This window comes from Hyaena hyaena, unplaced genomic scaffold (assembly GCF_003009895.1).
Source record: "Hyaena hyaena isolate Hyena2069 unplaced genomic scaffold, ASM300989v1 scaffold_15, whole genome shotgun sequence".
NCBI lineage: Eukaryota > Metazoa > Chordata > Mammalia > Carnivora > Hyaenidae > Hyaena > Hyaena hyaena.
Window position 1 is genome coordinate 2,745,123 of NW_024080647.1, and position 20,006 is coordinate 2,765,128.

Genomic DNA, 20,006 nt, shown 5'->3' on the forward strand with positions numbered 1-20,006 from the left:
CTGAGGGTCACAGCCTCGTGGCTGCCAGCACCGACGGCCACTTCCCCAGCCTCTCCCTCCCAGCTGTTGGGTCACCTCCTGCTGGACTGTCTTTCCCCCATCGAATGGGGGGGTGGTGGTGAAGGGCTGGGGGAAAGACAGCACCGTGCCACCCAGGACAGATGCCCTCCCCTCTCTGTTCTGTGAAATAAGGAGAAGGTTTCTCAAGGCCGGGACGCAGCGCCCTTCCGAAGCTCCCAGTCTGCAGTCCATGTGAGCATCGAGATCTGAGCTGGAAGAGCTCTCACCAGGTCATCCGATCCGGTTCTCTCCACTGCTTTCCATTTCACAGATGGGAAACAGACACCCAAAGGCTGGGGCACCTCACCCAAGACAACACCTCTGTCTCAGAAGGAGAAACTCACACTTGACCATCATAGGGAATGTCATGGGGTAGAGGTAATATTCTTGAGAGTCCAGCAAGAAAAACGAAAAGTCTCCATTTTGCAACACTTCCTCTTGAAACATAACAGCCAATACCGAGCACCCAAGCAATTAAAATCCTATGCTTACAAAGTCAATATTTAAAAACGAATTGTCAGGGCGCCTGGGCGCGTACTTGGTTAAGCATCTGACTTGAGCTCACGTCATGATCTTGTGGTTCATGAGCTCGAGCCCCATATCGGGCTCTCTGCTGTCGGCACGGAGCCTGCTTCTGATCGTCTGTCTCCCTCTCTCTGCCCCTCCATCGTGTGCTCGCTCTTGCTCGCTCTCAAAACTAAATGAACATTTAAAAAAATAATAAATAGTTGTCTTTCTATATATTAGTAATAACTGAAAAATGTTTTACAATTGACAACAGTACCAAGAAGTGTGAACTACACTGGTAACAATTTAACAGTAACGTACAAGATCTGTATTCTCTGGGGAGAGAAATCAAAGACCTAAATATATGGAGAAGTAGATACATATACATTGACAGGAAGACTCAACATTGTCAAGATGTCAATAATGCCCCAATTCATTTATAGAGTCAGTGCAATCCCAATCAAAACCCCAGTAACCCTTTTTGTAGAAATCAACAGCTGATTGTACAATGAATATAAAAATGTGAATGCTTAGAATAGACAAAATAACTCAGAAAAAGAATGAAGTCAGAGGACTCATGCTACCCGATTTGAAAACTTAACCATGAAGCCACAGTAATCAAGACAGTGTGGTTTTGGTGAAAAGAAGACACATAGACAATGAAACATAACAGGGTCCAGAAAGGGAACACACATAAGATCAACTGATTTTTGTCAAAGGGGCCAACATAACTCAAATGAGAAGGTGTAGTCTTTTCAACAAATGTTAAAGGGAACAAATAGATTTATACACACACACACACACACACACACACACACACACACAAGAACATAGATTCTTATCTCACACCTTATATAAAAATTAACTTGACATAGATTATAAATCTAAATATAAAACCTAAAACTGTAAAACTTCTAGAAGAAAACCGAGGAGAAAATCTTTGTGACCTCAGGTTTGCCAGAGTTCTTTATTCAATACAAAAGGCATGAAAAGAAACAATAAATTGGACTTCAGAACAATGAAAAACTTCTGCTTTTCAAAGGCCACCATTATGAAAATGAAAGACAAGCCACAGACTAGGAGAAAATACTTACAAAACACCTATCATATATTCTGAGAGCCGAATATATAAAGAACTCTGATAATTCAATAAGAAAGCAATCAAGCTGACAGAAAAAAACGTTTAAAGATTTGAACTGACACTTCGCCAACACTATACCGATTGAAAATAAGTACATGAGGGGCGCCTGGGTGGCTCAGTCGATTAAGCATCTGACTTTGGCTCAGGTCATGATCTCACAGTCCGTGAGTTCGAACCCCACGTCGGGCTCTAAGCCCAGAGTCTGTAGCCTGCTTCAGTTTCTGTGTCTTCTCCCTCTGCCCCTCCCCCACTCACACTCTGTCTTCTCCCTCTCTCTCAAAAACAAATACACATTTAAAATAAAATTTTTAAAGAAAGTACATGGAAAGATATTCAACATACTAGTCATTAGAAAAATGTGAATTAATACTGCAGTGAAATACCATTACACATCTATTAGAACAACTCACATTAAAATCAACTGACCACACAAAGCACTCGTGAGGACACAGTAACTGAAACATTCACGCCCTGCTAGTGAAAGTGCAAAAAACGGTACAACCACTTAGGAAAACAGTGTAGCAAATATTCCTTTAACTATCCACCCAGCAATCCTACTCCTGGGTATTTATTTACCCATGTTAGCTGAAAGCTTAGGTCCACACGAAAACCTGAACACACATGTTTATAGCCAAAAACACTGGAAATAACCCAAATGTCCATCCATGAGGCAACATGAATGAATCTCAGAGCATTTTTCTGAGTTGAAGGAAAAAGTACAAAAGGCTACTCGCTGCATGCTTAAATCTGTAGAATACTCTGGAAAAGGCAAAACTACAGAGATAGAACTCAGATCGGGGGTTTCCAGCAGCTGGGGAGTGGGGTAAGGGCTGACCACGAGAGGGCACCAAGGAACTTTTGGGGGTGATGGAAATGTTCTATCTTAACTGTGTGACAGTGGTTATGTAACCGTTAAAATTCATAGAACAGTACACTTCTGAAAAGTTGTGCCGTATACAGATTGTACCTTGATAAACCAAAGCAAACAACAAACCCTATGCAGCCTCACAAGAGCCTGTCTTGTTTCTCCGATCCGCCTGTGAACTCACCCACAGAATGAGGGGGTGGTGCCAGCCCAGAGAGCTGTAGTGACTTGTCCAAGAACACAAGCTCTGGAGTCGGGCAGCTCTGGGTTCAAACCCCACCTCTGCCACTAATTAGCTTGTTGCCCCTGGGCAAACTACTTCTCCCCCGTGAGTCTCAGTTTTCTCATCTATAAAATGGGATACATAGGAATAGAACCTACCTTACTTGAAAGGGTTTAAGGAACAGGAAACATGTACAGTGTCTGCCAACACGCTTCATCCTCAAATTTTGGCTATTATTATTACTACTTCTACTGCAATTGTTATTTCTGTGCAAGAGCCAGGACTGAGTTTCAGGGAATGACTCCAAACCATTTCTTCCTCCACGAGGTGGGTTATGCCAGGCAGCAGGGCCACCAGTTTCCTGGTTACATCCCTGAGGGACAGAGGCAGACCCAGGTCCTACCCAGAAGGCATTCATCGTCTGGTCAGGGACAGGGGTTAAACTCACTGCAAGGGAACAGTATGGAGGTGAAAACCACTGAAAGCTGAGGAAAAAAAGAGAAGCCACTGTGGGCTAACCAATCCCTGAAGGCTTCCTGGAAAAGGAAGGCTTCTAGTCGGCCTCAAAAGACAAATCAGATGTAATTCAATCAAAGGAAAGAAGCTCTCAGGAAGGGGTGAACCAAAAAACTCCCTCCGTCCCTAACGTCTCCCCCACCCATCCCTGGCAAAAAGCAGCAGGCAACCCGCAGCCTTGGCACTGGCTTCCAAGAAACAGCCTTGGGCCAAGGGGAGGTGCAGGTATGACAGCAGAAAAGTCCGGCACCATGAGGCAGCCGGGTACCCACATGTGTCCCCACATCTGGGCAGGAGGGTCTGGTGGAGGGCTGGCCCGGAATGCCAGGCTTTCACTTTCCCTTTTTTTTTTTTTTCTTCCGTGAACCTGAATTTGGGTTTGTCTGGGGAGTGTTTTCTTAAGCCCAAGTGTTTTTCCTGCAGCCCAGGCCCGCCCCCTCCCGCCCCTCCTGGGCCGCGTCTGAGCAGCAGCCAGTGAGACTGCCTGGCTCTCCAGGGCCGCCTTTGATGCACACCCCTCTCCAGACTTCAATGTCGCTGTGTGCACGGCCCCTTTAATAAGTTATTTCCGTGGAAAACCCTGGTAACTCGGTCATGAATCAAGCCTATAAACACCTCAAACCCATCAAAGCACCCAAGAAAGGGAGGGGGCGGGCGGGCAGAGCAAATCTCTTACGGTAACTCACACACTGCTCCCTCAGAAGGACCGGGCTGTCCTGTGGTCAGAGGCCCCGCCGGGGCGCAGCCAGCCGGCCCAAACAACAACCTGTCACCCCAATGTCCACAGATCCGAGGCCCTGAAGGGGACGACACGAGAGGCCCTGAAGGGGACGACACGAGAGTCCCCACCCGACGCCCAGCAAGATTCACAGCCCAGAGCGGCAAACCCGGCTGGCTGCTCCCAGGACGCAGGAATGTAATCGTGTGGCTACCGGTGAAAGGCCCAGTTTATTGGAAACACACTTCTTTTCCAATGTTTGGTTTCCTTTCGCTCTTTTCTCCTTTTTGTTTTTCCCAGCGTGCACTGCCCAGAGCCTTCGGAAAAGACATGGGACTAAAATCCTACCTCGGGGGTGAAGCGGGGAGGTGGACTGTGGGACTGATTGGGAGCTGTGGTCCCCTCCAGTCTCATCTGCAAAATAGGTGGGATGAACCAAGCATTCATCCCAGATGCGTTTCCGACTGAACGCCATGGCCTCAGGACAAGAGCCTGGCAGAGCGTGGAATAAAGCTGACCCCACATTAAATACACGGCCCAGCGATTCCACTCCCAGCTAGATGTCCTTATGTCCACGGGAAGGGGGCTTGTCCAGGAATGCTTACTGTTATGTCCAGGTAGGAGCCCCAAACTGGGAGCTGTGCCTAAGTGCCCATCAGTAGTCAGATGGATACGTTAGCCTAGAACCATGGCCTATACCCATGGAATCCTCTCCATCAATGCATGAGCGATCACAGATGCTCACAACAACACAAGTGAGCCTCATGAACATTCTGCTGCATTAAAGAGCCCACAGGACTGGTGACTGCCAGACAAGGTCGGGGGGTGGGGGGAGGGTTGGAGGAAATGGGTGATAGTGGTCAAAAGGAACAAAATTCCAGTCGTCAGATAAATACTCCTGGGGATGTAATGTATAACAGGGTGACTACTGTTAACAGGGCAGAACTGTGTATTTCAAAGTTGCCAAGGGAATAGGCCTTAAAAATTCTCATCACGAGGAAAAAAACCATCACCACGTGCTTATGAACATTTCCTAAACTTATGCCATAATGGTTTTGTAATCTAGGTACACATCAAATCATTATGCTGCATACCTAAAACTAATACTATGTTATATGTTAACTATATCTCAATTAAAAAACAAAAAACAAGAAAGAAAGAAAAGAAAAAGGGAAGAGCCCACAGTATAGGTTTCCATTTGCACTAGCTTCAGAAGCAGGAAAACTAGCCACTGGTATTCCAAGTCAGAACAGAGCTCAGTTACCCAAGCAGAGGGGGGCGGCGGGGGGAAAGGCACATGAAAGAGAGCTTTTGAGGTTACCTTATGTTTCTTGATCTGGGCAACAGTAACACAAATAACAAATACGCTCAGCTTGGAAAAACTGTTCACCTGGGATATGTGTGCTTTTTTGCACACATATTATACATCAATAAAAAGATTACATCAAACAAACAAAACACTATACTCTCGGGCCATACAAAGCCATCCTCTAAGAATACGGTCGATCCATCCATCAATCAAAAGGATTTCTGAGGCACCCAGCGATAGTGCACCACAGAGCAAAGTCCGGCCATTCCTCAAGTGGCATTCAAGGCCCTCCCACCGACCTCCCTTCTTACTGCCCTGCCAGGACTGTGCCTATTCCCAGAGAAGCATCTTCACATCACCTTGCCTTTGCCCAGCAGCTCCCAGGGCCTGGGGTGCCCCTGCCCCCGTGGCCTGGTGAAACCTCCATCTGACCTTCGCCCAACTCTGCTCCCAGCATCCCCTGTAGCCGCCCTGAGCAGCTGCTGTCTCCCAGCCCACAATCTTTCCTTAGGAAACAGCATTTACCCTGCCTCTCTAGGAAATGACCCCCTCCATCTTTCTAATTAGATTCTCAGTTTCCTGAGAACGCCCTACCTTGGATACCTTCTCCTTCATGCAATCCCACCCAGCATGCTAATATCTGGTCACCAATTCACTTCCTTACATTCACGCAAAAGCAAGTGCGCACCAGGCACCATACGTATGGCATCTCCAAGGCGTCCGTGAGGCATTGTTAAGCCCACTCATCAGAAGTGGAATAAGGCTGCAAGAGGGAAGCTAAGTGATTCAGACCACAGGTCTGAGCGGCCCCAAAAGCCTGGGCTTTCCGTCCCTGCCCTGCCGGGTTCCTGAGCATCCCGTCATCTGTACACCTCACTCCACACCGTACTTCAAGGTCCAGAAGCAGGCCTGGGCAGAGCAGACTGGCTCATTTCGCTTTTTGGTACGGCTCTTCAGATCAAGGGAGGCATCCAGGCAACGGGCGAGCAGCAGCTTTCTTGAGCCATCAGAGAACCCACCTTGCTGCAGAAGATGGAAACCACACCAGCCTCACGGAGGAGCTGATCAGACGCTCACCTTCAGCTGAGTGACCTTGAGCAAGTCATTTCAACCACCTCCCATACTCGGGTTTTCTCACTTGAAAATTGGAAGTTATGACACCTGTTTTAAGGCGGGTTGAAGCGGCCATGTGCGCCCATCCCCAGGAGTCATCACGTACAGGCTGGGGGCCCTACTATAGAAAAGGCTTCTGCCTGGAGGAGAAGATGGCCAGGTCCAGGTTCTTAGCCCTGGCTGCATATTAGAATCACCTGGGGAATTTTTTTTTTTAATTCCCGATGCCCAGTCCGTCTCCCCAACCATTTCTGGAACGGGGTCTGAGCTTTTTAAAAACTCTTCGGGGAACTCTAATGGGCAAAGAGAACTGAGAACCAGTGAGAGGCTGAATGGAAGCAGTCTGAGACCAAGAGATGTGGGCCAGGACTGGGACCTGGGTCTCCAGGCCCCCAGGCCAGGCGCAGCACTACTGTTAGACTCCAAGGAAGCCCTTGGGGCTCTCTCTGGCCTTAGCCCTGTGAGGAAGAGGGCAGGCAGCTACGACACAGCTGGGCAGCCAGGTAGGAGGAGATGGGCCCTCTCTGCCACACTTGGTTCTCTCTCTGGCCAAGCAGCAATGGAGGCTCCAGAAACAGGGCTCCTCCAATACAAATCAGGGTTTTCTTGACCAAATGAGCTGAGAGAGTCCAGGGGTGTGGAGAGGGCATGGCATCCCTGTGATTTAAAGCCTCTGGGGAGGCCCTTCTTTGAATCACAGACACCATCCTGCTATCTACTGCACACAGGGCCCTGAGCTGGGCACTAGATGGGGAAGACCCAGGCCCTGAACCCCAGACATAGTCAAGTCCCCCACACCCCACTCCCAACATCTGCCCCCTGAGGGCAGCCTAGAGTCCTTGATTTGTAAAGTGTCCCCTCTCCTGCAGCCGTGGAGGCAGGTGGCAGTGACCCCCCCACCCCACATCCCTCAGCCCAGCAGGGCAGGACCTGAGGCCCAGAGACAATGTGTGGTTTGCAACCTCTGAGTGCAGGGCTGGGAGCCCACACGGCACCTGGGGAGCGGATCTCCTCGGTGCCGAACGTAAGGCAGAGGACGAGAGGACGGAGGGATGGGAGGAGAGACGGGCAGCAGGGTGGGGACAGACACAGCCCGGGGCTTCCGAGGGCACACAATGGGCAGATGCATATCCTGGACAGCCTGTCTACGGAGGTGCCTCTGGTGCCACATTTCAGCGCACTCAGCCCAGAGGTGGAGGCCAGAGCCGGACGGTGCACTCTGCCCCTAGCTGCCCACACCGCCCCCCCATTCCAGGCTGTGCACTGGAGCCCACCTCCCCACCTTCTGGCACGGAACGCCTAACAGCCCCGTTTCTCCCAGCTCCGTCCCCTGCTGGCACAACCCTGGACAACTCTGGAGAGATTAAAAGGGTTTCCAGGCTCCTATCTCTGAGCTCCTACCTCTCCTTTTAAAGATCAATTAAAAGTCCTGGCAATGATTCACCTTGCAGTCTGGGGCAGTGGCTTTGATGTCTGCTCCAGACATGAGACCTCTGTTTTTCCCAGCCCAGAAGCTTCTACCACAGGGTAAGGGTAGCGTCCCTCCCTCCGGCCGGGAGAGCCCCTGCATTGCAGGGATGCCACCCCCAAGGCCTTCCCCTCTCTGGCCGGGGGGTGCCAGGCCCCGCCAGGGGTGGCGTGGGGAAAGGGCCCATAAACACCAGGAATTCTTTCCACAAAGGGCAACTGGAAAAGTGATGTATCTCTGCTTCCCTTGGCGGCCAAGGGCCATGGAGGGAGAATGTTTAATATAAAAACATCTGACAAAGTACCTTCAGGATATATTTTCTGCATCAAAGAAGGAGCTCTTGGCAACAGCCACTCTACCCTGACAAGGAAACTTTCGAGTGCGGCTCCTGATTGTTACAGACGCCCAGGGAAAGTGTGCCAGCGGGGACAGGAGGAGGGCGAGCCACCGAGCCCGGCAGACAGATGGTTGTGATTAGGCTGGAAGCAACCAAGTGCGTTTTCTGGAATTTCAGGTCCCCTCGGAAAACCTGCTGGTTCTCCCGGAGATGTGGGCCGCCCGAGGTGTAGAGAGGGGTAGGCGCTGGCTGCCTCCAGCTCAAACCAAAGCAGCCTGGACGGGAACAGGACCCCCCGCCAACCTTGGCCAAGCAAGCCCCTCTCGGAAACCCGCCCACCTGCCATCCCAGTGGTCGGTCATTTATTCATCCAGCAGCCATCTGATGAGCGGAGCTCCTCTCTGGGGCCTGGTGACAGCTGTTCGTGCCAAATGTGGGGTACCCAGGGCCACAGAAGCTCCAGAGGAACAAGGACCATGTCAGTACTGCATCTTTTGGGGGGCAGAGAGGGCACTATGCCAGACACTGGGGAACACAACAGGGGCCAGATTGCCTGGGTTCTGATTCCAGCTCTACTGTTTTCTAGCTGGGGGACCCTGGGTAAGTTTCTTAACCTCTCTGAGCCTCAGGTATTTCTGGCTAATAAAAGCAGCAACCTCACAGAGCTGTTGGGAGGATTCCATGCATGAATACATTCATGGCACTTACAGAGTGCCTGGCACAGAGCTCTGTGTTACCTGTGATTCTTAAATATGTGCTATGATCTTATGTGTTCTCTCTCATTGGTCCTGGGCAAAAAAAAAAAAAAAAATCATTCATTCACTCATCCATTCATTCTACAATGCCCTCCAGCTCCAGGTTAGGCCCTGTGCTGGATGCCAGACAAGGTCCAGAGCTCCTTCAAGGCCAAGTATATTCCAGAGTTCCTCTGGCCCCAGTGACCATAAGCCCTCTGCTCCACTGCATTCCTCCAGATTCAGGACAATCTGTCCAGATGCCTCTTTTCCTATTCCCCCATCTCACACAGATTAACCTTCTAGCCACAAACAAATTCAGAACACATGGTGCTATTGCACACCTCTCTGCTTCCGCACAAGCTGCTCCTCCTTTCCAACACGCGGTCTATACCCTGTTGTCTTCTTGGTGAACTCCTAGTCACCCTACAAAACCCAACCCAGAATCACTTTCTCCTTGAAGCTTTCTCTGAATACCCCATTCCCATCCCAACAGAGTCCTCAGTTCATCACTGTGCTGGTGCTAAGTGTTGCCCGTATTTCCCCAGCACTTAGCACCCGCAATCATTCACCATTCTTTGCTTGCTGCCTATCTCTCCTTCTAGACCATTAGCTCCTAAAGGGGAACGTCCAGGCTTTCTTCACTTTATATGGCCTGCCACTGGCATGCAGTAGGTTCTTAATAAATGTTCAAGACATTGATGTCATCCCAAAGCCTATCATCAGGAAACATACGAGCCCTGGGGTCCTTTGTCAGGGACCCCAATGAGTATAAAAGCTGTGTGATTTCTGGTGAGTCAGTTGCCCTCTCTGGGCCTTGGAGTCTTCATCAGTCAAGTGCACCCCGACTCCAGTCCCCAAGCTTTAGTGCTCCAGGGGTCAGGGATACAGGACACTAATCCCCTCCCTCTGCAGGGCCTCATCCCTGGCATAGTTTTGCTTTGGGACAATGTTGGCAAGCTAAGACCCTGCAGGCCAGAAGCCCCAGCTCCCTGCACAACCCCTCGAGGCCCAGGTGCTGGCACCCTCTGCCTGGAACACATAATTATCGAGGAGCCCCTGAGATCAGTGGCCTGATGGCCCCACTATACAGCTGAACAAACTGAGACTGGAGAGATAAGGTGTTTGCTTGAGGTCATGCCACCAGGTAAAGATCAAAACCAAGCCTGGAACCAGTGTGCTGCTCTCCATCCTACAGCGCTTCCTGCCAAACCAGGATGGCCAGAGCCCATCACACATGCCTGGTCCTCCCAGGATGGCGGGAGTCACCTCTGTCACTGCTGCCTCTCACCCCTCACCACCTCCACTCCAGCCCCAGACAACCAGCCCAGGAAGAATGAGGCCTTTTGTGACACCTCAGGAGTTTTTAAGGGGAGAAGGCATTTTTTCCTCTTTGGTTGGTTAAAACTGAAAAAACCACAAGGGAGAGGCTTGATGCAAGTTCCAAATCCTGCCGATGTTGGAACCAGAGGCGAATGGTCCTCCCCAACAGCTGCCCTCAGAGAGGGCAAGTCTGGGGCCATCCTGAATCGGAGATGACAAGCTGGTCCTGGCCCAGGAGCCCACCACCTCCAGGCTGGAGCCTGACCCAGGGGGCTGGACAGAGCAAGCGTGGACCATCCCTAAAAGCCAGCTCTTAACCCATGGGGACCAATCTGGGTTGAAGTCTAAATGTGTCACAGCACCATCTGCCTTGAACTCCAGGTAAGACTTCCTTCCTGCTCTCCAAAGCCAAGGGAAAGCCCCTTTGCAGCCAGAACCTTACCCCTCTCCCCTCCGGTGCTTCCTCCTAAACCACTCGGCACACAGCATCCCTAGACCTCAGGCAATGAGCACTGTCACATGCCTGCTATGTTATCCGGGCTCTGCCTGTCACCCAGGTGTCTGTCATCCGTTTATAAAAAGTGACTGAGCTGGACACTTTCCTGTACACTCTGTATATTGCAGTGAAAAGTTTTTTGAAAATATCACCCAGACCCTGGCCTCCCCCTGCCTCATCTCCCGCCAACACCAGGTCCTTTGCTTGCTAGCCCCTCTAAGTCCCTTTGCTTTCTCAGCATCAGGCTGTTTTCTCACCTCCAGACCTTAGCACCTGCTATGTCTTCTACCTGGAACGCACCTACTCACCCCCAAAATCTGTGTCTTTTGTAGGCTCCTTTTTATCCCATAAGACCCAACTTGGACATTACCTCTTCCAGGAAGTCTTCCTGGGCTGCCTTCCCACCACACCAAGAGTCCATCCCTAATCTCTTCTTCCTCTGTTACACCACGTTTCGTTATGACTGCGTCTTCCCCTGTCTGTGGGCTCCATGAGGACAGAGATAATGTAATTTTTATCTTCCTTCCTTAAGGCTCCCAGCCTTAAGCACAGTGCCTACCACGCTGTAATGGCCACATCTACCATATGCTGTGTGCCAAGCCCTGGCTGATTCACAGGCATCATCTCATAGCAGTTAAGTGGCTGTCACAAAGCCCCACAACCAGGAAAGGGCACAGCTGGGCCTGGAATGCGGGGCCCAACGGTGCACGGCCTGTGCTCTTCAGCCACTTTGCTAGAGAAGCTCGCACACACGGAGTGAACTCAGCTGAGCACCTGGGAGAACAGGAGCTCTAGGGTCTGTGCGCGATGGGGGTGTCTGAGGAGACCATCTTGGGCTCTAGAATCAGGAAACAGCAGGAAACAATACCACACCAGCATGCTCCTCCCTCAGCTTCCGGAGCCGCTGATGACGGACATCAGACAGCACCAACCCCAGAGGGGACCTCTTCAGAGACCATGGAGCAGAAAGGAGGCAGGTGCTTTGGGCAGCATGGACCACCCTAGGTTGTGACCTGGCCCTCCTTGCTTATGCCTGCTGTGTGGCCCTCAGCCACTCTCCTAACCTCTCTGAGCCTCTGTTCCCAAACTCTGTCAATCTACAGAATGCAAGAATCCTAGAGAATTAACTGTGCCCTCAAGAAGCTTACAGTCTGCTTGATGGAGGAGAGACCCCACATGCAGCTGAGCTCCCACACCCCCAGCATGCGGTCCGACGTAGCTCCCTTCCTTCCCTGGGCCTTTGCCTCTTTAAAGTGAGGGGCTCACCCTCACCAACACAGCTCTACAGAAACAGCATGCTCTGGGGGCGCCTGGGTGGCTCAGTCGGCTCATGGGTTCGAGGCCCGCGTCAGGCTCAGTGTTGCCAGCTCAGAGCCTGGAGCCTGCTTTGTATTCTGTGTCTCCCTCTCGCTCTGCCCCTCCCCTGCTCATGCTGTTTCTCTCTCTCACAAATATATAAAACATTTAAAAAAAAAAAAAAAAGAAAGAAAGAAACAGCATGCTCTGAGGGCTGAGATCTCCATCACACACACATCCAAGGTCAGGAAAAGGGGAAGCTCAGTCCCTGTGGCTGGCAGCTTATACACCTTGTATACTGTGGGTACTTAATAAAGGCACTTGAACAGCTATCTGATAGGCACTAGAATGGGATACCAGAGGGGAGTCACTGGTTCCTGAAGCCGGCCCAGGGCAGCACACCGCCCCCTAACCCCCAGTCCCATAGCATTGGAATGGGGCGGGCCTGGCTTCTAAAGCAACACAGTACTTCAGGCCCTCATTAAATGTTTGGCCCAAAGCTCACTCAGCACTCAGCACCCAGCACGGAGCCTAGTCTGGCTGCTCTTTCTCACCCAGGGCATAATGCTCCTTGTGTCCTACGCATTCTGTCCTTCTAGCTTAGGGTATCCAAGAGCTAAGAGAACCCTGCCCTCCTCGCTCAACCCTCCTCAGAATGGTCATGTCTATGTGGCCCTTTGTCCTGCAATTCTTTGAATTATGGCATATTCTACTTTCAAGCTGCCAAGAAGGGTTCCCTATCAGCCACTCACACTTTAGTAAGAATTTAACTAGCTAATCTTGTTTTTCTCCCCACACTAAACTGAAATCAAGGGAATGGGAGAAAGGTAGAGGTGTCGTGGAGGGGAAAAGGATGGCCTGAGGGGACTTTAGATAGTCAGGGGGCAGCACCCTGAATTAGGCAAGGATTCCAGGGCGTCAAGCTTCTGAAGGCACTCCAGAAGGGACTCCTAGGTTATCAAGACTCCAGGTGTCAGAGTCCTTAGATCTAGCAGAAGCTCTGCATTCTGCCCCTCACTGAGTGATCTTGGTGGAGTCACCCTTCTGAGCTTGCGGTTTCTGGTCTATGTAGCAGGGATCATGCACCTAAATTTGGAGGTGAGAAACAGATCAGATGAGGGCGTCCTGTCAACCATTCAGCAGAGAGCTGACACAAGACAGCAGCCTCCGGTCCTGCTGCCCCCCTACCCGGCCACCCACGGGTCCTTGCCTGCACCGGCTATGACTGCGCCTCAAACTGCCCACCATCCCCCTAAACTGGCCTCAACCACAGCACAGTAAAGTGAAGCAGAGACCTTGGAGCTGGGTAAAAATAGACGGCTCCAAGCCAGGTGCCGGGATTGCCACTGAGCAAGGCAGACAAGACCAGTCCCCATCCTGGGGCTACAGACCCTGTTCAAGAAAGGGGCCAGGCTCTCAGAAACAGCTGCCCTTCAGGACTCAGGGAGGCAGAGAGGGGCTGGGGAGGCTGGCCAGTGTGGCCTCTGCAAGGTTTGCCCAGTGGTGACAAGAAGGAGCACAAAGTCCTATGCCTCTCACCAGCCCTGCTCCCCTGTCCTGTTCTCAACCAGGGACAGGCTGTCCCGAGGCTCTACACTGTCCCCAGCCCCCAGCAGGGTATGTCTCGGGGAAGGGGACAGGAACCCTAGCTGTGGAATGCCAGGCAGGACCCTCAGGGCAGGAGGGCTGGGCAGTCCCAGCCCAAGCCTGCCACTTACAATTCAGGAATTTGGGCAGCCTGCCCAGCAATGAGCCTCAGTTTCCTCACCTATAAAACAGGGGGGATCACATCTGTCTCACTGGGTTGTGGTAAGGAGTCAATGAGATGGAGAGTGACCAACTCTTCGCAAAGTGCTCAGCAGTGAGTGTCAGTAACTGTCAACCGTTGACAGCACCAGCGGCAGCATGACTATCTGTCCTTGAACATCAAACACCGTGGCCTGGCCCAGCACATTCTGCCCATCATCGTTCTGATGTTGCCTCCCACCATGCCCTTGGGCACAACCCTGCGTGACATCCTAGCTGGATGGATGACTCCTGCCTTTGTCCACTGAGACCTGTCACCCCTCCAGGGCTTCTCCTTACCCTGTGGGGTCTCCCTCCAGGAGCCTGTCCTCCAGTGTGATGGCGACTCCAGCCCCAAGCCTACGAGCTCCCAGGAGGCAGGGGCAGTGCCAACCCAGTGCCCAGTGGTCCTCCGATTCCCAGCACATGAGTAAGCTAGAAAAGCTGCACAGGGAGCCCCCCGGAGTGGGAGGAGATGCATAAAGTCCCTGGAAGGGGCCCGGGAGACCACATGGCAAACGTCCCACTCGCCACTGAGGCAACCCAGAACTCAGACCAAAGCCCACCAGATGCCACTGGAGCCCCACACTGGCAATCCCAAACCTCCTCCCCAGCTCCCTCAGCCCTTCAGCATTCCAAGCCGCTGGGCCCCACCCCTCACCCCAATTTTCTCATGAGAACCAAGCAGTCCTTGCCCACAGTTAAGAGTAGGAGTACCACACACTGCTCTGGGACGACGGGGCAGTAACAGCAAACACGGGGCCCCAGGGTCCTCGGAGATGCTCCTCTAGGGGGTACTCTGTCCTGGTTTCCCTAAGTGCTCTGGGGTCTGCTCCCTCCTGCCCGAGTCACAAACCAGATCAGCTCTGGAATGACAGAGATCAAAAGAGACCGGGGCATCTGGGTGGCTCAGTCAGTTAAGCGTCCAACTTCGGCTCAGGTCATGATCTCACAGCTCACGGGTTCAAGCCCCGTATCAGGCTCTGTGCCGACAGCTCCGAGCCTGTAGTCTGCTTCACATTCTGTGTCTCCCTCTCTCTCTGTCCCTCACCTGCTCTTGCTCTGTCTCTCTCTCAAAAATAAACATTAAAAAAAATTTTTTAAGAGACTATACCTGCACACACACTGCAGAGCTCTACAGCACCTCCAGAAATGAGAATTTCCGCCATTAACTGAGGGAATGGGAGGATAGGGAGACGGGAGGAGGGGGGTTAAGGGAAGGGGGAATGGGGGATAAGGGTGGGGTCAAAATATTACCCATCCATCCAACCTATGCCAATGAAATTGCCTAAATTAAATACATCCTGAGGGCTGGCAGGGACACCGAATCATGCATCCAGAAGAACCGTTAAGCCTCTTGCTTCAAAATGATACATGGCTTCCTTCTACGTAGGCAAAGAAGAAAAAAGAATGGAGTGAAATATTAACTTCTTACGTTCATCCAGTAAGGTCTTTCAGGGAAAGACACTACAACCGAGTAGGGGCCAAAAGGCACAGAGGAAACCCCCAATTAGAGGGGCCACCAGAGACTAGAAGGCAAGGAGGACCCCGAAGACCTGGACCTCGGTACCAGCTGTGCCATAGCCCCACTATGTGATCCTGTGCAGGCCACTTCTTGCTCTAGCTTCTAGTTTTTCTATCTTTGAAACAGACATGCTCTTGCGACCTCCATGGTTGTGATGGAACACGGAATGAGTGGGGAAGGGCTTAGACACGGGAAATGGCCAGGCAGCCACGGGCAGCCAGCATCATGCCACCCTTAGAGTCATGGGGAGGGGACGGCAAGAATGACAGATCTTCATGTGAAGGAACAGGGGCATTGGGGATACATTCAGCCCTTTCAGGGACCAGGGGGCAGGGCAGTGGTTAGAAGCACAGTGGCGTAGTGGCGAATGGTTCTGCTACTATGCGACCCCGGGCGAGTACTTCACTGCTGTTGGGAGATGATGCATGAATAAGGGGCCCGCGCAGAGGAACACTAAACAGCTGTGACCACTGCTGCTGTCGTCATGACACGGACGTGGGGCAGGGACGGGGGCTCAGATGCAGATCTTCACATGGAGATCCAGCCACGCCCCCTTGGGAAGCAGCTCCAGCCCGAGTGGCTATCACGCCAGCACAGACTAGACCACAAGCTCCCACTGTCTTCATAGCAGACCCATCCCCCATGTTCCCAAAGGGTCCCACAGACCTCAGCACCAGAGTCCCTCCTCCTGGCCCTCGATGCCCCCAGGTCACCACCAACCTCTCAGTTCTTAAGGAAGGGTTGGTTTAGGTAGTTCTAGGAATGTGAGGGTCCTTATGGCCAACTCTTAATTGCAGGGGGTTGGGAGGCTCCAAACTAGAGTTCTCCCTGCTTCCCAGCCCCGCATCCACTGCTCAGAGAGAGACACGGAAACTACCAACCTTTGGCAAACTCATCACTTGCCAGACCCTCTGTCCAAGCTCATTCTACCCACTCAACTTCCCCTCTTCTGACCCTCCACATCCATCCTTCCCCAGAGGTGTGGACAGGAGGAGAAACCCACAAAGATGTATACAAACACATCCACTCTGGAGCCTCTTGGCAGCCGGGAAAAGAGGTTCCCCGGCTAAAATGAAAGGCGGAGGGTCGTGCTGGGCTTTCCCCATTTCCACGAGACACAAGGCGGAGTCAACTGGTGAACACGTGGACCAAAAGGCACTTTCAAAGTGACCATCTTTAGATCTCACTCGTACAGATTGTCCTTAACCCTACGGACGCCAAGGATGAAGACAGTGACAGTCTTCCTATCCAAGAGGTGGGAGGAAAGGGGAAAAGTAAAGGAGGGAAGAAATCAAAAAGGCCTCTACCAAGCCCCCACCCTCAACCTGTCCCTCTTTTGTGAAGTTCAACACAACAGCAACGTGCAAGACAGAAATGCCAACCTGAGAATTCACCCGGGGCGGTGATGAGGGAGTTGGTGGCCTCCGTTTCAGTGTAAGACAATGTGGAATCAGATAGATCTATGGAGGAAAGAGAAAGACAACTTAGTCGGCTGCGGGGCGCTCCCCTCTCTTCTTCTTTCTCACGCAGCTACGTGCGTGCGCGTGCTTGCAAAGGGCGACGCGTCCCGCCCAGCTCTCTGATGCCACTCTGTAACCCCATCCCGTGATCACGCGAGACCAGGCCCACCGGCCCTGGAACGTCTCTGGAAAATGCTGACGGCTGCAGCCCTCACACCTGAAAACGTTTCAACTGCCCTGACCACAGAAATAACCCAAGTTCAGGGGACTGAGCAAGTAGCAACTTGGAGCCTCTGTGGGTAAGGTTAAATTAAGCCCCTAAACAATTCATAGTTGCTGTGCTTAATTACAACCATTAAAATTCTTCAAGTTGTTCCTTCTTGCTTCCTTCCTTCCTTCCTTCCTTCCTTCCTTCCTCCCGCTGGAGCTCGGGGAAGCTCTGTTTTAACAAGTTACCAGCCAGCCACACTCTGTCCCGAGTGTACACCCCTCTAATTACCGGCTCAAGCATTTGCTCCGATTTTTTTCTCTCTCTCTGTCTCTCTCTTCCCTCCTCCGCTCCTAAACATCCAAACCCGCTCATGGAGCAACTTTCAATGCCTGGACTGGTTTTTTTAAGGCGATCACTTTTTTTTTTTAAAGTAGTTTCAAGTACTTCATGTGGCGTGCATTATTTGTTTTTCCCTGTCTACAGTGCGGGGAGACCGGGAGAGGAAAATCCTTTGCATGTTTTCTCTTGAACACTCAGCTACCACCTTGACAGGCCGATGCCTTTTGGGGGCAGGTGGACAGGCAAAAGGTTTCCTCTGCGACCAGTTGCCGGGGCGTTGTCTGTGTGGAGGAGTCAAAAAAAGGTACGTCCTGTGAGGCTGACAGCTCGTCGCCTTCTCACCCAGCTCAACCCAGGTCTGGCTCAGCTGGTCCCACCTGACCAAGCTGGAGATTCCCAGGACCAGAACCGTTAGCCAAGGCCCTGGCTAGCTAGAATTCCATTCGATCCTGCAGGATTTGTTTTTTTTCCCTTTTACCACATGGTTTGGGGAGCGGGAAGATGAAACATTAACCAACTGGGGGGGGTGGTTTGGGGTTTTTTTGTTGTTGTTTCCCACTTGCCAGATGCTGACTGGGTGTTCTGGGTTTTATTTTGCTCTTTGGTCTCATGTGATCACAAACGCTTAGAAGTGAACTGCCTTTTTGTTTTGTTTTGTTTATGAAAAAGCAACAATGCAAGGAAAAGAAAATAATACAAAAAATAGCTCGGACTATTTAAAAGGGCATGGAAAAGTTATCTGCTGCTAAAATGTGTTAGGAGGGAACTGAGGACAGATGGAAAATCTCTTGGAAACAAAAATAAGAACCCCAGGGCCCAAGTGGGAGCTAATTCTTAAAAGCGTTTTGCTTTTCAGCCCTAACATCCCCAAAGCACTCAGCGGCCGGGAACGCTGCAGGCCAGGCCCTAGTTCTTGCGGAGCCACCGTAGAGCCAACGTGGACAGCTCGGTGAGGGCCCCAGGCGTGGGAACGGTTCCCCCCTTTCATAGCTAGTAAGTCCCTATCATGCATCCTTCCAAACCCTCCTGTTTATTGCTTCTAGCGAGGCCCTGACATCTGACGCCCTGCAGCGGCTGATGGAGAAAAAGAACGTTCTCAGCCTTGATCACTGCTCGAGCCCCAGGGAGAGACCCTGCCTACCTGGAAGCTGGGGCCCCAGCTTTGAGTCCAGCCTCCACCAGCACTCCTAAAAATCAGGGCTCACCAACTTTTCCGGCAAAGGGCCCCCCAGCGGGTAGCATTTTCAAGCCTTGCGAACCACGTGGTCTCTGTTACAGCTACTCAACTGTGTCACTATAGCCTAGAAGCAGCCACAGACACCATGGAAAGGGGCAAACGCAGCGATATCCCAGCAGGATTTTTTTTTTTCGCGGAGGCTAAACTTTGAATTTCATATCATTTTCACACGTCAGGAAATAGTACTCTTTCGATTTTTTCTTTTTCAACCATCTAAAAAAGTATGAAAACGTCCTTAGCTCACGAGCCACACGACAAAACAGATGGCGGGCCCTAGTCTGCAGACTCTTGAGCTGTGTGACCACCAAGCAAGTGTCACTTCCTCTCTTCTAGGCCTCAGTTGTCCCATTTGTAAAATAACTGGCACACCTGTTGATTTCCAAATGGTCACTCTGCAGGGCCAGGTGGTGTCCTGATTTCTGCAGCTTTATCCCAGGCTGCCCTGCAATCCCTCGGGGCAATGATCCCTGACATTCGAACTGAGGGACTACATTTACTAAGCACCTCTGAAGGGTGTTTTTCCCCCGCTAATGTATCTACAGATCTTCTTTTTTTTTTTTTTTTTTATTTATTTCTAGGAGAGAGAGAGAGAGACAGCGCGAGCAGGGGAGGGTCAGAGAGGGAGGGAGACACAGACTCTGAAACAGGCTCCAGGCTCTGAGCTGGCAGCCAGCACAGAGCCCGACGCGGGGCCCGAACCCACGAACCGCGAGATCATGACCTAAGCGAAAGCCGGACGCTCAACCGACTAAGCCACCCAGGCGCCCCTATCTACAGATCTTCTAAGGGCCCAGCGCAATTACGTTGACTTGGGAAATGCTGAGACAGGCCTGTGAGGGAGGGACGGGGAACCGCCGAGCTGAACGGGCACTGCCCTTGGGTTTCTGCCTCAGCCCTGCTGCTCATTAACTGGGGGGCCCACTCCACCCCTCGGCCAGATTCCTCATCTATCAAGGGACAGGGTCCCACCAGATGACCTCTTCAGTCCCTCCAGAGAACTAAACAAAGCTCCTCCATGAACGGGATGACCATCCCTGGGCCAAAAAAACAAGGAACTTGCCATTGTTAAACCACTGACTCACACACCGTCATGGGACACCTCTGTCCTCCTAGACTGAAGAGCTCCAACTCCTGAAAGGACCCGGTGGGCACTTCGGACTCCACAGGGGGCCTGGAGAAAGAAAACTGGCCTGGATGCCTGAGAGTCTGCGACACTTACAAGTGACCTCCCAGACGATGCTGACACAGGCTACTGGGAAGAGGCCTTTACCAAAAACAAAACAAAACCCACTTCTTGTGGTCACTCAGCGGAATGCAGTTAGCATCACTGCTGTGCTCTCGGA

General features: G+C 51.7%; 1 protein-coding gene across 2 annotated transcripts in view; it reads right to left on the reverse strand.

Annotated features, from left to right (window-relative positions):
• Positions 1-20,006, reverse strand: part of SMAD6 (SMAD family member 6) — a 76,111-nt gene that overhangs the window by 44,955 nt on the left and 11,150 nt on the right. Inside the window, exon 3 of one of the 2 annotated variants that reach the window (XM_039220077.1) lies at positions 16,799-16,876. The exons of the other annotated variant lie outside the window; for it this stretch is intronic. Within the exon in view, the coding sequence (XP_039076008.1) occupies positions 16,799-16,876 (78 nt within the window). The remainder of the gene's footprint in view (positions 1-16,798; positions 16,877-20,006) is intronic. 2 annotated transcript variants of the gene reach the window in all.